Consider the following 16624-nt stretch of genomic DNA (forward strand, 5'->3'; position numbering starts at 1 on the left):
GGAATGTGACGGTCCTCAGGTGAGACTCTGCGTCCACCTGTGTGTCCTTCAGGTGAAGACTGCAGTCGGCTGCACATGAGCTTCTCTGAAGGTCAGGTGACGCTCCCGGGGTACAAACTTTCTTTTATTCAGTAATTACACAGACAGCGAGGTTACATATCAAACAGGAAATGAGACGTTCAGCTATGATTAAATAAACACGCTCATGTTTGTGTGAATTACAAATGCAAAAAAGCCAAATTTGGCCCTGAACGCAGGGAAGGACCTGACGTCCTGTAACAGGTGCTCACCTGTACGAGATCAGCGATAAACCACCTGACACAAGCGTGGCCGCACCGCGCTATCAAAACCACCAGAACAAAATCCTTTTAAATAAAGTTTCACAGCTGGTTTTTAATGTTCAGTGGAAGCCTCAGAGACTCTTAGAGTTCTGAGCACTGAGCTGGAGCGCCACAGGAACAGGAAAAACTTTATTCAAACAGAACAAAACAGACATATGCCCCGCCCCCCCACTGTGCACAGGTGGAGTCGCTGTGACGAGTTTGAAGTGTGAATCTTTATTGTCCACCTCAGTGAAAACACAAACATAGAAATCTGTTACAAAAGGACAAACGCTGCAGACGAGGTGAATAAAAGACGCCGGTACAGTCTCTGCAGCACCAATCACGAGCCAGAACAGGCCTCAGCCTGTCACATGACCACTAGTCCAGCAGGAAGCCCTGCCCTCAGTCTGTGCAGGGACCAGCAGGGGGATGACCAGAGGAGAGGAGGATCATGGGACTTTTGTTCTTCTTCTTTCTCTAAGACTACCGGCTCCGGCCCCCCCTTGGTGCTCCTCTGGGTGGCGGTCCTCCTCTCCTGGGGCCTCCTCCGGGGCCCCAACCGCCCCGCCCACCTCGACCAGACGGGCCATAACCGCCATCCTCCCTCTGCGGGCGACCTGCTCGACGACACACAGCGGGATGAGGAATTCATTTTTAACATATTTAAAAATCAGCTCAAAAGTTTTTTTAAAAAAGGTGAGAGTGTTGCAGCAGAGCAAACCTGAAAACACGTAAAGAAAAAATGTCGCTCACCTCCGTCGGGTCGCTCTGACTCGTGATCTCGCGGGTCGCCGGTTCCTGGGCCATCCTGCCACGGACGCTTGCGAGGGGGAAGCGACGCCATGTCCATCCCCTGCATGGAGGAGGGGCGCTCTCGACCGGTCGGAGTCGACCCGTCGTGCATCTGCTGCCCGTCCCGATAACCATCGTGACCTACAGACAGGAAGAGGCACCGCCACAATAAGAGTTCAGGCTCAGCTGCAGGTTTTCTGGACTGTTTGGACTCGGACCTGATTCTGGCATTCCTGAGCCTGCAGTAACAGGAACTCAGCAGCAGGGGGCACACCAGAACCAGACTCACCTCCTCCTCTGGGCGGAACACCTCCTCGAGGCGGCCTCCCGTGGCCTCCGGAGTCCCAGCTTCGACCCATCTCCTCGGGGCCATCGAAACCCTCCTCCTGGCCGCCGTAGTCGTCGGGGTAACCTCGACCGCCAGGCCGGCCTGGGCCGCCTCCTCTGTACCTGAAACAGTCCAAAGCCACACTCTGAGGTTTTGGAACAAACTCATCAGGAAACTATTCACAGAGATCAGGTGAGCACGAAACGCCCCCTGCTGGACTTCAGGCACAGTGCATGACCCTACAACCATCTTTGATTACAGTCTGTGATCAGGGACTCACCTGTCATCCCTGCGTCCTCTAAAGCCTTCCCCACCGAACCGCTCATCGGGTCCCCAGTTCCCTCCACTCCCTCCTCCTCGGTGTCCTGCCCCCCTGTGGCCGCCTCCTCCTCCTCCTCCTCCCCCCTGGTATCCTGGTCCTGGCCTCCAGCCTTCCTCTCTGCTGTGGAAATCCTGGCCTCCGTCAAAGTCCTGCGACCCATGTCGGCCCTGCTGGTTGTCCCCCCAGTATGACCCTGAGCCCTGGTCTGGTGCCCCTGGGCCCTGCCGGTCCGGAGGGCCCATGTGGTGGTTTGGAGGTGGCCCTCGAGGATCTGATGAATAAGAGGAGTCAACAGTGACTGTTAGGACTCAAGAAGGCAAATTAAACCCGAACAGGAGCCCTGAGAATAGCCACATCTGACACAGTTTTACCTTTGTTGTTTGGCCCCTGCTGCCCCATCCCGTGCATCATGGGCCCCGAGTTCTGACCCTGCAGAGACCACATAAAGTCAGAGTCAGTCTGTCACACACAGGGCTGATTGTGGACCAGCCAAACATCTACAGGAACTCACCTGGTGCTGCATGTACGGGGGTCCCTGCATGTTTCCTGGCGGCCCCTGCATGTTTCCGTGGGGGCCCTGCATGTTAACAGGGGGCCCCTGCATGTTTCCATGGGGTCCTTGCATGTTACCAGGGGGCCCCTGCATGTTTCCTGGAGGTCCGTGCATCCCTCCTGGGGGGCCCTGCATGTTGCCTATCCCATAGTTGTTGGGCATGTTCCCATGTGTCCTTGGTGGGGGCCCCATCATCCCCCCCTGCATAGAACCCTGGGGGCCCATCAGGTTCCCTTGAGGTGGCATCATGGACCCCTGAGGTGGGGGTCCTTGAGGATCTCTTGGACCCATTCCTCGAGGGGGTGGGCCCATCATGCCACCAGGGGGCCCCTGCATCCCCCTGGGTCCCATACCATGGGACCCCTGGGGGCCCATGTTCCTTGGGGGGCCGGGATGTCTCTGGATACCTTGGGGCCCCTGCATGTCTGGTGGCCCCATCATGCTCTGAGGGGGCCCCTGGTGAGACTGGGGTCCAGAGGGTGGGCCCATCTGTCCAGGGCCCATAAATGTAGGCTGCATGCCTCCAGGACCCATCGGGGGGCCCATGGTGTTGGACATCTGTTGAGGAGGCATGTTTGGAGGACAGCCCTGCTGACCAGGAGGCATGGAACCCCCGGGACCTCCAGGGCCCGGGAAGGGGGGCATCGAGCCCGGTCCCTGTGGGGGGCCCATGTTCCCATCCGTGTTCATCTGGTTCATTCGGTCCATCTTCATTTGCTGCAGAGAGAAACAACAATCAGGGTGAGGAACCAGACGTGTGGTTTCATTAAGGCTTCAGTGTTCATACGAAGGTCTCATAGCTGCTCTGATCGTCTATCGATGCGTTCGCACGGCAACAAAATGAATTCTCACACTTTTCTAAAACAAGCTGAGACACGTTAGTGATCGAGGACGCGTAAAGGAGGCTTCGGGTCACTGTGGAAACGGGACCACAGTGGTTGGAACAGACGCCGTTCAGCTTCTGGAGCAAAACCAAAATGTTGAAGGTTACGACCGTTCAAAACAAAGCTAAAGAAACACGGTTAACGCTTCACGTTTTCGAGGCGTTCGGTCACTTTCAGGTTGGACGGCGAGCTACAGCTGAACTCGATCGGAGTGGAACGGGCAATCGGCCGGCGGTGGCGGCAGACGCGAGGCGCTCACCTCCAGCAGCATGGGGTTGGTGTACTGCAGAGCCGCCATCTCCTGCTCGATCTCCGCCTGAGTCTTCTTCTTCATCTCCACTTTCTGCTCCACCTTCCTGTCTTTGGACAGATCTCCAGAAGGAGGCATCACGGGTACTTTATTCTCCGCCCACGCCTGTGAGGAGAGAGACATTTGCATTCAGCGTGCCAACGACCGCGCCTTCAGGAGGCGGAGTTTAAAGTGCAGCGAGTTGACTGCTCACCTGTTGGAACTGCGCAGGGATCGGTTTGGCGTACGGGACTTTCTTCTGAGGGACCTTCTTGGCGTCTTTGCCCATGACCTCGTCCACGCCCCAGTCCAGCCCGGGGATGGACATCTCCACCTCAGGATCCGCCTCTTTACCTGTGGACAGAGTCACACCTGTGTGAGGAAGAGAGTCGCGTCCGTGCTCCCCGTTCAGTCGCTTCTGTCCTCTGAGACGTTTGGTTCAGCAGTAGAGCTGGGCGATAGAACGATAACGATATGTATTGCGAAATAACTTTTTCTCGATAGAAAAATTAAACTATTGCGATAGGCCTCATCTCTCTTCCAATCTGCCAATCCAAATTAAGTAGCGCAGAGCCGAACCAATCACAGCCGCAGCGTCACGTCACGTGACTTGTTACGTACAGCACCAATGCCAAGACGCACATGTGTATTTGTTTTTGCAGCCGGGCTGCCCAGGTAATGAAGGAAATGAGTGTGCCAACTCGAGAAAAATCAACCGAGAGCGTGAGCGAAGGTTACCGAAAAAAAAAACGATGATGGCTCCAATGCCGGAGAGATTGTCGAACGGAAGGGCCATAGACGTTCCGTAGTGTGAAGGTATTTCGGCTATTTCAAGTCTGACAAAAAACAGAGTAGCGCGCACTGTAAATTGTGCCGAAAGCAAGTCTGGAAATACAATAAACCGGTGCATGCTCAATCTCTGACTGAAAGCGCTAATTCGTCATTCGGCTTTTGTCAGACTAAAGTAACTGTTTGAAAAGCTAAGCTATACAACAAGGAGAGATTGAGAATTTCCTTTTAGTTCTCAGTTTATTTGATATTGACAAAAGTTAGTCAATTTTGTCTGTTCTTCTGTAAAACGAACTAAGATTTATTTTTAGAATTAATATTTTGTTTCTAAGTGGAATTGACAATTTAGTCTGTTTTGTTTGTTCTATTTTGAAACTTAAACGCTTTAGCGGCTGCCTTTTGTGTAGTTTGCAATATTTGCCTTTATTTATCTGAAAAAGTCTCATGTTCCTTAAGTACATCTACCCTGTTGAACTTATTATGGGAAATAAATATTTAAATCAAAACAAGCTGCTGTTTATTTCACATTTTACTCGTGAGCAACGGCACATTTAAATCTTACAAATATAGTTATTTGGCTTATATCGTGATATATATCGTTATCGCCTGAAATGAAAAAAACATATCGTGATATGAAAAAATCTTATATCGCCCAGCTCTATTCAGCGGTGAGCCGTTTCGTGAGCGCGAGCCTCATCTGCAGTCCGAGGAGTGAACCTCTGACTGCCAACGCTCGGGGGAAAAACCAACTTACAAACAGAACCTTGTTTACTTTTGAAACAACGTCTGGCTCCTCCTGCAGCAGCACGAACAATGTCTCGTTCACGGAGGTCAGACTTACTGCTCTGCTCTTGCTCCATGGCCGCCTTCAGCTGCTCGGGGATGCCCATCCCGGGGATGGCGGCGATGCTGTTCGGCTCCACGTCGTCTGAAAACAAAAGAGCGCAGCGCGATCAGCTGAGGACAGAAAAACCTGCAAACGCCCGACAGTCGTTTGTCCTCCACGGCTCACCGTACTCCACGCCGTCCTCCGACATCCCGGGCAGCAGGTTCAGGTTGTAACGGTCTCTCATCTTATCGCCTGGCCGGTTCCTCGTCCAGAACTTGCTGAGAAGGTTAAAGACAGAAGACTTTAGAGAGCAACCCCAGGAATCAGCCTCCATGTTTCCCCAGCAGGCGGTCCTGGTTCTGCTGAGAAGCCAGGACCGCCTGCTGGTTCTGAACCAGGACAACCATCAGCAGCTGCACTCCAACATGGAGGAGGAGGAGACCACAATAAGAGGCAGCCAGAAAGATGAAGAACATGCCGAGGTGTGCGTGTAGGTGTGCGAGTACCTGGTGTGGTCGTTGGAGCCGGAGCACAGGATGTGACCCAGTGGGTGCCAGGCCAGACTCCAGATCATCCCCTCGTGAGCCATCTCCATCCCCCCGACCTCCTTCTCCACCCTGACAACACCAACGGAGACAAAGTCAAACGCGAGCGTGGCAATCGTTTTGCAGATGGTCGTGATGCTGTGTGATGCTATTACTCCGGTTTAGTAACCTGAGCACACCTGCTTCTGCTTTATAGACTGCTGAGGCCACGCCCACACAGATTTGTTGGCCAATCATGCAGAATGATACTCAATACCTCAGGTTAAACATGGATGCAATGTGTGGGATCATCCAGTTTGGCGACAACTGCAGCTGACAGAGTGTTTACGTATTAAAAATGGCATGAGCGAGTGGGCGTGTCCTACACTGGTCTTGTCATACCCGGCGTGCCAGAAGAGCAGCGACCCGTCGGAGCCTCCGCTGGCGAACAGGCCTTCATGGACAGGATGCCACGCCACCGCTGAAAACACAGAGAGGAGAGCAGCGTGAGAATGGGGGCGGGGCCAGACGTTAACATGCAGGTGAAGCGTGCCCCACCCTCACCTGTGGCCTCCTTCTTGTGTCCCCTGAACACCTGTAGCTCCTCCTTCAGGTTCCTGATGTCAAACAGCTTGCACAGGTGGTCACGTGACGCTGTCAGCAACCAGTTACCGTTCAGGTTCCACTTCACCTCCATCACCGTGTTTTTGTGGGCGTGGCTGATGAGAGACACACCTGTCAGGTTGTGCTCATAGGAACAAAAAATTTCTATTTTACTCAAAAACCTTTTTTCTAATGTTATTTTTTCAACTTCAGTCTTTGTTCTCGTTTCAGCGGTAACGCCTCAGTTTATCATCTACGCGTCCTAAATACACCATCAGGACCCTGCTTTCACTATCAGGGTCAGAGGTCAGCGGGGGACTCACAGTGTAGCCAGACTCTGTCCCGTCTTCGGGTCCCAGAACTTGATTGGCTGCTGGCTGTCCTTGCTGCCCGACACCACCAGGCCTTTGGTGGGGTGCCAGTCGACACACTTTACATCAGCACCGTGACCTGAGACACACACACACACACACACACAGGTGAGGACTACATGACAGCAGGGGGCGGAGCTGAAGGGCCTCTGATCGTTCGGTTCCTACCTCTGAGGATTCGCTCCTCGTGGCAGCGCAGGAAGTCCCAGATCCGGACTGTGCCGTCATCTGAGCAGGTGGCGAATTTATTATCGGTCGGAGAGAAACTAAAGATAAAGAAGAGGGGAGGAGTCACAAACGTGTCTGCCAGCAAGCAATCACAGATCAGACTCATCAATAATGTGACACACAGATCACACATCAGTTTTACCCTTCATGAGCCATCGCGGGGCGCTGCACCACAGCTTGAGAACCACTGTTAACAGTCACCTCAGACTGGTCACATGACTCATGTGGGAGGAGGAACTGGGGGTGGGCGCTCTGAGGAGAGTGGAGGTGATCAATCAGCGCTCAGCGCCTGACCTCAGCGTCTCTGGTTCTACGTCGGGATTATTTAACCGCCCAGCAGGAAGTACTCTGTGTACTGCAGTAAAAGTACTCACAGCCAGCTGCACAGCAGCCTCGTGCTAACCTGGGCAACGCTGAATAAATGACACCACGCTCGCCGACCCAACAACGTGCCGCTGAACTTTGACATCACATCCTTTCTAAAACACGCCATGACTTCCCAACACTCACTGCTTGCGGTTTCTGTTCCCATCATGCACCTGGTCTAATGAACGGCAGTTTGGGAGCAGATGAAGGAAAAGAGGAGAGCTGTGATTGGTTGGTTACAGAGGCTGAGAGTGACAGTTTAATTACAGCGACGCCGCGTGCAGTTGTACGGGAAACATAGCGTTTAAACTCCTGTCGTCACGGCAGCTGTTTGATTTACATCGTGTTGAGCTGAGCGATGTCAGCGACGACCTTCAGCAGACGCGTCGGAGTCAACGTTTCAATTAATGTTTAAAAAACCCCTTTTCCCGCCTCCTGTGGAAGACCTGAACTCTGAGGTCCGTCTGTCGGGTACGACGGAGCGCGACGACCACGTGAAGAAGAATATTGTTGATCGTTTTCAGGATAAAGTCTAAACGTGCAGGTTCCAGCTGTTGTTCCAGCACCTCGTGTAGGTGAGTCAGTGACACAGACTGAGCGGCTGTCCTGTGAAACAACATCCATCCTGTTTACTGTACCAGGCTGTAACCATGACAACCTCACATCTGTCCATGACCAGCTGTTTGTGTGCAAACCTACTCATCCACGTTTGAGTGTGAGCAGCTTTCTGCAGCCTCCTCGTGCTGATCGCCGCCCCGTCGTTATGAGCCACAATCATTTCCTTCCTTTAATAAAACAGACTGAAGTACGAGCTCACTGACTCAGAGGAAGCAGCAGCCGGGGAAGTTTGTCTCAGTTTGCTCAGGACACAAAAGTCCGCGTGAACCTGAACGCCTCACTGCTGCTGACGAGCCTGGACACAAACATCACCACATCTGGATATCTGAGGTTTGTAATCCAAGTACTATACTGGAGTAACAGTACTCAGTTACTCTTCATCTGCAGGTTTAACAGGCTGAACTGCTCCTCCTCCTCTGAGGAGCTCAAACAGCTCCACCTGCTGGATGCTGACTGACACTGCACAGGGCTCAGGCGTGGAGGACACAGCTGAGCCTGGACAGTGATCAGGGATCAGTGAGTGATCTGCCTCCACCTTCAGGTTTCTGGGCACCCAAACCTCCGCTGAGCTCACCTGGACCCACGACACCTGGTAAAGAAGGCCCAGCAGCAGCTGCACCTCCTCCGTGTCCTGAGGAAGAATAACCTGGACCAGGAGCTGCTGCTGGCCTGCTCCAGCTCCTCGGCGTGCTCTCCTCCTGCCTGGTGTTTGGTCCTCAGGGGCCACGAATGAGAACAGGAAGGCTGCACAGACGCTCATTAACACCTCCCCTGGAGGCCATCCCCAGATCCTCCTGTCTCAGGTAAACCAGGGCCATCACAGGAGACCCCGCCCACTACCTGTTTGACCTGCTGCCCTGTGGTTGGAGCCTCAGGTCAATCAGATCCCACACCTCCACACTCACTAACAGCTTCTTCCCCTGGGCCATCCTGACTGTTTGGGCAGAATCACCCAAAGCTGACCCCCCCCCTGAGCTGTGACCCTCATCACTCAGCCCACTCCCACGCACAGACTATTCACACCAAGTCTGTTCTGCCAGCACTTTGACCTCCACTGTTCCTGCTGTCTAACTATAATTTATACTTCACTCCTGCACAGCGGAGCACACATTACGTCATTGTACAACGACAGTAAAGGGCCATTCTAGTCTATCCTGCCTCCATTGTTGGTATTTAGATAAGATAACCTCTATTAGTCCTACGCGTTGGAAATTTGTTACAGCTCTGAAACGCTCATGTAGAGAACCCAGACCAGCCGAGTGCACCCACAGCAGCTCTGACATCATGGAGGCGAAATCTGACGCGCACACACACTCGGCTCGGTTCTTCCTGTAAGGTGCTGCTTCAGGTTAAACGTGATAAATCTGCGAGCTCGGGTCCACGTGTTCCTGTTGGTGAAAAGCGTTTCTGAAACACGTCTGGGTTAAACATGAGTGTGCCGGGAGGATGAAGACACCTGACTTCAGATTTAAGAAGTGAGCCTCGACCTTCTGTGAGGTCCGATCCAGGACCAGGACCTGCTCCTCCTGAAACACGGCTCAACAGTTAAACCAGGAACGGAGGTTTCTGGACCAAGTCCAGATCCAGGACACCGGCATCACCGCCACCACAGGTATGGCACATGATCGCAGCAGCGAGGCTTTATAAAAAGTGGTCGTTCAGCTGGAGACACGCTGACGGAGGATTTCAAACCTATAGTGACATGAGCAAACGCGCCGCAGACACCGAGAGTGACATAAAACCAGACACACGTCCGTCTGACGTCCCGCTCAGACGTCTGAGCACCCTCACCCGGCTGCGTCACCATCGTCGGCCATCCTCAGACTGAAACGGCCAGACCTCGCTGCACAAATCTGTATCACTCACTTTAATCTTTGACCATTCACTCGCTCAACTTCACCCTCCAGCTTAGAAGAAGAGTTTCATCATAGATGACACTGTGACCCTCCTGCAGTACCATCAGTGCCCAGCAGAGGGCCTCAGTCTTCTTTCTGTGTGTCAGAGCTCTGAAGATGAGCGCTGTATGCTTACACATCGATTACACGTGACAGGTGGAGCTTAAAAATAAAAACACCCTGCCGTCTCTCTCCGTGCGTAACACTTTACGTTCTGGAATTCTTTTGACTTTTTTCCACTTGACTGTCCTTCCTGATCACACTGGCTGCGTTTCCACATTAACATTAATATATGATTAGAAACTCCTGGACAGCAGCCTACTCAGAGACTCGGCTGCAACTTGAAGGTTAAGGAGCTTCAGGTGGGACCAAAAACAGCGAGCTGGTCTGCAGGCGGTGCACAGAAGCTGTTCAGGTGGCAGGAACTGGGATCACCTGATGGTCACGAGAATAAAGCGCATGAAATACGCGAGCGCACGTACGCCACAATCTTCCTAAACTGCACAGGGAGCCATGGTTACGATGTCCACCACCTGCCCCGCCCACTCCTGCGTATAATGAGCAGGCTGCGAGGCTCCGAGGTTATTAAGACACAGTTAAAGAGAAGCTTTGACAGCAGATTTAATCTGTGAAAAATAAAATTACATTATGAAATACTAAAGTGCTTCGTCTCATAACCAACACCTGGCGAGGGGGTGGAGGGGCGGGGCACTCAGGTTGGACTTTTAAGACCTCAGGGCGACTGCTGTTGAAATTATGTGCTCTATAAATAAAACTGAATTCTGCACAAACGACTGTTTAGCAGAGCCAATCAGAGAGCAGGTAACGCCTTTGCTTCAGTGCAGAGGACGAGCTGCTTATCGGCCTCACAAATAGAAGAAGAACTGAAGCTGAGCTCTGAAGACCAAAAACATCATTTATGTTTGACTCGCTTTGGTTTTGGCACCATTTAAAGTCTCTGCTGAAGTTTAGAGAGGTCACTCTCATCATGTTTAAACCATCTGAACTCCACATGACCTCAGACACATTTTACCCATGGGCCCAGTTCCTGTGCTAAGCTAGGCTAGCAGTTTCCAGTTTTTTTTTCAGCTCATTTGTCAGGCTGGAGCTCAGCCTAGCTTAGCATGAACACGAGGAACAACAGAAGCTGAAACGAGTCAGCAGCAGGTGGTTGTTCAGCTGTAAACCCAGTGTGAACCATATTTAAACACATTTACGGTGGTGAATAAGACTTAAACCACAGCTGTCCTGAGGTGAACATTGTTTAGTTTGAGTGAGCAATAGATCAACCATACTCTGCTGTGTGAAACTCAAATTTAAACATAACCAATCAAACGCTATGACATCATCGTGTCTTGATGCATGCTCAATCATCCAGGTAAGGAAATCCCCCAAAGTTGATTCTGTTCATCTGGACGTTTTCAGTGCAGACGCATGTCATCATCAAGTGTCAGCTGACTGCAGGTTTCCTTATAAACAGCACATCTGCATGGCTGACACTTGCACCTCTGACTAACAACGGGCTGTGAGGTCACCTTCATGATTGTTAATATGCAAATTAACCTCACCACTGATCAACGAACATATCACTGATCATGAAACCTGCAGTCAGCTGATACTGAAGAAGTCACCTGTATGATGATGAAACGTTTCTGCAACTGAAAATGTCCAGATGAACAGAATGAACGTTTCAGGATGACGTCGCTGTTTTTAATGTGCAGCTGGAAATGTAAACAGACCAATCAATAACATCAACTCAGAGAATTACTGACAGAATCACAGACAGGCTGAAGGAACTGGACCCAATCTGAGCTGGTCTCCAAGGAGGCTAAATGATCATTGTGTCCCTCACACGCACAAGTTCATGTTTTATTTAGCCTCTGAGCTAAGCTAGGCTGAGCTTCCTTGTGGACTTGACTTGGACTAATAACTACAGCTCTACAGCTGCAGTGCTGGAGAAACCAGTGGATTGTGGGTAACGTAGTCTTGCCCTGACACTAAAAGGACAAAGCTCTTTGGCCAAATGTTCCTGGTATTGTCAACATAGACGGTGGACAGAGTAACAGGAACACCTGCAGAGGACTCAGGAGTGGCACACCTGATGACATCACTCTGTACAGGTGTTCCTGCTGGGGTCAAAGTTTAGCTTGCTGGTCCCAGCCTCTCCCTCAGCCTGACTAACCAGAACCAAACGGTCCTGCTGTGTGACGTCATCTGTACCCTGATGATGTAACAAACTGGAAGGACTTGACTGCCCAGCTGCATTATGGGAAACGTAGGATCCCTGTGTTTAAGGTGCAGACTTTGAGTTCAAACCTTTATTTAAACAGCTACAGTTTACTTTATTGATCCCTCCTCAAACTTTATTGGAGCCTTTATTGATCTCCTCTCCACCGACAGCACGGGGCGCGCCCGGAGCAGATAATCAATTGTGATCACTTTATTTGTGTACACAGATAACAGCTCATCAGCCACAGCAGGTAGAATATGAACAACAGATCACTGCAGTGTTGCAACAGCACACGCTTACATCTGTCATTACTCGACCACAACAAACACAACATGTGGCGAGAGCGGAGGTGGCGCCCCCGTGTGGCCGACAGCGCGCAGCACAGACTGGCCAGAACTACAGAGAATGGGAGATTGGGTATAAACCTGGCTTCTCTAATCGCCTCCTTGTGAGCCTGGAACATCTTCACGTTGTTCATGTTGGACTGCCAGTACTTCACGTAGCCGCCGTGGTCGGCCGTCAGCATCCACATGTCGTTGTGAGACCAGGTCATGGCTCGGACCGGACTATCGTGGGCCTGCGGGGGGAGGACGGAGAGGGGGGACGTTAGGGACGGGTGAAGCCTGCTGAGACTTAAAGGTGTGATTCAGGCCCTCCTGTCCAAACCAGTCTTAACTGGGAAGGACGACGGGACGGCTGTTTACCTGTAAAATGGTCTCGAAGTTGAAGGTGAGTCCGTTCCACAGAGTGAACTCCCCGCTGGAGGCTCCGGTCACCAGGCGGCGGCCCTCGGGAGTCCACTGAGGACAGACAGGAAGCACAAACAGTCACGCCTCAAACGGCCACAGCAAACATCCCTACGCCACAAACAGGTGAACAGGAAGTGATGCGGCTCACCCTGATGACAAACACGGGACACTTGACTTTGTTGGTGGAGGTTCGCACGAACTTGGTGGTGACGGCGTTCATCGGGTTACTCAACATGCCGATGGGAGGAACGAGCTGCGGGCGAGACGAGAGCGAGACATTTCAGACTCATGTCAGGTGAAAACAAACTCAGGCGCGTGCTGCGCAAACACGGAGCCGTGCTGCACAGCAGGCATGTGCTGTGGGCGGGAGCTCCTGCATGACCCGTGTGCTGGGTGTAACGGAGGGTCAGGGCTGCCACGCCCCCTGCTGGCAGACTCACGTCGTTGTAGAATCCTGCGTCGGGCTGGATGGCCCTGAAGTCTCGGTGGTCTCGCTGCCACAAACGGTTCTGCAGAGAAAGAAAAGACAGCGTGACGCCTGAAACCCGATCACGTGCTACACGGCGTGCTTAGCATTAGCTTTACAGGTGTGCACCTCCAGGTATCTGATGACGGACGGGTTATAGTCGATGGTCTTGCGGTTCACGGCCTTCCTCATGCGCTTGCCATCAAAGGTGAGCTGCTGCATGGCCTGCTGCTGGGCGAAGTCCGGCCTCTTGTAGAACACCTGCCGCGGCGCCTGGTGCTGGAAACGCGGCATATGGAAGAAGCGCTGCGGCGAGCCCACGTCCGTCGCCATGGCGACCGGTTAACCTGCAGACAGAGGGCAGAGAGACTGCGGTTAGCTCGTTTTCGCAAGGGAGGAGCAAACAGTCTGTTCCTGCTGCAGTGCCAGGAAGACGCTAACACTTTAAGCTCCTCCCCCAAATAAGAGTCACCCGAACCAGCTTTTTGAAAGTTGGAGGGGCGTGCGAGAACGAAACAATGAAAAATGAACTTCAAAAAGAATTTTACAGCAAAAAGCAACAGAATTTAACCTTCAAAACAGACAAACGCAGGACACCGCAAGCGCCGGGGCGAGCGCCGCGAGGTCTTAATCCACGTCTGTCCTGGATTAAGACACGCCTTCGTGCTGTTACTTGTGATGTCACCAACATAAACTTCATTATTTTAGACATGAACAAAAACAACCTGCCTCAGTTTCTCCAGTAATTGTGTTAAACTGAGTTTGAACTGACCCACATTCAGCTCACCTCAGAGTGACAATGAGACGCCCACCCGCAGTCTGACAGACGGGCCACAGACAGACATGTTCACCTGATGTCCTCGCATGTCACCGCTGCAGACTGCAGCAGTAACAGCATCACGGCGTGCCTGCAGCGTGCCTGCAGCGTGCCTCACGTCCACGTCTTTACGGCAGCCTCTGAGCAGTCTGCACGATCACACCAGCGTCACATTAACATTTTAACAAACAGACAACGTCACAGTAAGGCTAGCGCCCAGACTCAAAAACACAGAAGAAGAACGTTAACCCCCGCCAAGCTGCGTGTGTCACAGTCAAAGCAGACTTGCTGAAATGCTCACAGGAGACAGGAAGTTCAGGGAAACTAAGGTCACAGAATCCCGGGAAAACTCCCCGGAGCGTTCGGCCTCATCCGGCTGCGAAGCTCTCAGAAGCCCTCGGACCAGGATCGATCGCTCGCTGTGAATGACAGACAGCTTCCAGAAAACCCCAGACTTCGGTTGCCTAGGTTACTCTCTAACGTTTTTATCAGCAGTATCCTGTGCTCTCACTGGTAGTTGCTTCTATCCCATGAGTTTTTCATGACCTGCCCACTTCGCACCAACAGGAGCGATTTCAATGGTCACCACTGTCAAATTTGTACTCATGTTGGCGCCAGTGTGGACGCAGCCAAAGTGTTTGTTCCCCTCAGCTGAACCTGCTCATCCACAGCCAATCACATCATTCTCTGTGCTGTGATTGAATCAGTCCTGCTGACTCCTCGTCTCTCATTCTCATACCTGCTGGAGGCCAAAACAGTTTAACTGTGATAAGAGCCGAACGTTAGCCAGACTGGATGCAGGCTTTGATCCCTCTGTAAGTGCATCAGTCCCAGGTTCTAAGACTAAACTGTGCTGGAAAATAATGGAGATATTCTGGAGTCACAGATCATCATCATCCAACTGCTCCCCTCAGCTTCTCCACAGCAGATCATCTGCCTCCATCTCCTCCTATCCCAGGGTCCATCACACCAACCCTCTGCATGTCCTCCTTCACTACATCCATGAAGCTCCTCTGAGGTCTGCTCCTGCCTGTAACACGTACTCTCCCTACAGATCTCAAACACACGAGTCCACAGAGCCTCCTGCACCACCCTCACAGCTACTCTACGTCATGTGTAGTCCACTATTGTAACTTTAAAAGTTAGAACAAACAATGCTGACTGTTTATGCAGGTAGTTCATTTAATATTTATCATAAATGAATCAGACGCATGTTTACACAGCAGGTGAGCATATACACTCTCACAGCTGGTGACTTAGTACTGACCTGTTTTTATCTGCATTAACAACTGGCCTTTCTGCTGCTACATGAAGGAACCTGAACAGTACACCTGACAGGTAACCCGCTCCTGCCTGCCGTGGAGGAGCCGAACACTAGTGATTTCTGTCCGAGTCATCATCCTACCCGCAGGCTGCGGACTTTGAGGAGCAGCTGCAAATGTTCAGGAGAAACGCGGTTTAAATAAACTTTACTAACCATGAACGCTGTGAAGCGATCACATTGTGGAGGAGCTGATGGTGTCACGGGTCGGCACACACGGACTCCTGCAGTGAGAGCCAGCCACCGAAACCACCTGAGGAACGCGGACACCTCACAGAATACCTGACGCTGACCTGCGGTGAAAACCCGCCGCAGGCTCGGGGTGGGGGTATCCCGGGTTTAAACGCAGCGGTTCCGGCTGCGGCTGGGCTAACGCGGCTAACGGTGCTAGCGGGTGCTAACCGTTAGCACGCGCCTCCGGAGGAACGCTCCGTGGGACTCGTGAGCCTCGGCGCGGATACAGGTGGGATTAAGACGGTGAGATGAGCCTAGCCCGAGCAGGTGTGCCAGGTGCGCGCGGACGCCTGCAGAACGGGGTTAAATGGCGGCTCGGAGCGGAACAACAAGGCGCCACTGCGCTCATGAACTCACCGACAGTCTCCGCAGCAGGTAGCTAGCTAACTAGCGCGCGCTCGTGGAGCGCCGCGGGGCTTCGTGAAGTGGTTCTCCTCAGGAGCACGAGCGTCTCGGACTGCACTCAGCTCGGATCGAAGCACGTTTGCTCACTTCAACCTCCACCAGACTCCATCATAAAGCTCCGTCTTCTTCTCGGCTTCTCTGCTGAACTGCATGCCGGGAAATTTTCGTAACGCGCAAAGGATTCTGGGGCACTGAGTTTTACCTTCGGCCATTTTCTGAACGCTGTAAACGGAAAAGTCGTTTTTAAACTACATAAACAAGAATAAAACCTCCGTTGCTGTCATCTCAGAATGACCTCAGAGTGTCGCTAGCAGCATCTATCTTTAGTTCAATCGGACTCAGTTTGGATTGTTGTCATTATACAAAGAGACACAACAAAAGAACCAGCAGGGGTTTGTGTAATGATAGTCGCTATTAAAGAAACTACCCACAGGGGGCGCCCAGGAATGTAAAATGCAATAGAAGAAGACAGGGAGGTCTGGAAAATAAACAGCTAGCTGTAGCTAGCACAAGGAGCAGTTTTTGATGTTTTATTCTTAGATGAATAAGAACTTCACAGTTTGTGAATCTGAAAAGCTACTTCAGATATCCAGACCTGGCCAAAGACACCTCAGACACAGATTTACAGGTCAAAGGTGAAGTGAGGCTCAGGGTGGATGTGTTTGATGGTGTGCTCAGGGAGGAGCTG

The 16624-nt window shown here is 52.0% G+C and overlaps 1 protein-coding gene across 2 annotated transcripts; it reads right to left on the reverse strand.

Moving 5' to 3' along the window:
• Positions 1–534: 534 nt before the first annotated feature.
• wdr33 (WD repeat domain 33) lies at positions 535–16409 on the reverse strand. Of its 2 annotated transcripts, none has more exons than XM_063461177.1 (21): positions 15889–16409; positions 13289–13506; positions 13134–13202; positions 12842–12946; positions 12649–12744; positions 12370–12521; positions 6776–6873; positions 6560–6686; positions 6198–6352; positions 6036–6114; positions 5616–5726; positions 5293–5387; positions 5122–5208; positions 3706–3845; positions 3462–3617; positions 2277–3035; positions 2137–2194; positions 1724–2036; positions 1405–1565; positions 1077–1256; positions 535–940 (listed from the first exon to the last, which is right to left on the reverse strand). In XM_063461177.1, the coding sequence occupies exons 2-21, from the start codon at positions 13490–13492 to the stop codon at positions 807–809; spliced, it is 3279 nt and encodes a 1092-aa protein (XP_063317247.1). In that variant the 5' UTR covers positions 13493–13506; positions 15889–16409; the 3' UTR covers positions 535–806. The 2 variants fall into 2 exon arrangements, with proteins under 2 accessions (XP_063317247.1, XP_063317248.1); XM_063461178.1 differs by lacking the exon at positions 15889–16409 and adding an exon at positions 15454–15872.
• Between the last annotated feature and the right edge of the window lie 215 nt (positions 16410–16624).

Source organism: Pelmatolapia mariae, linkage group LG18 (genome assembly GCF_036321145.2).
Source record: "Pelmatolapia mariae isolate MD_Pm_ZW linkage group LG18, Pm_UMD_F_2, whole genome shotgun sequence".
Taxonomy (NCBI): Eukaryota; Metazoa; Chordata; class Actinopteri; order Cichliformes; family Cichlidae; genus Pelmatolapia; species Pelmatolapia mariae.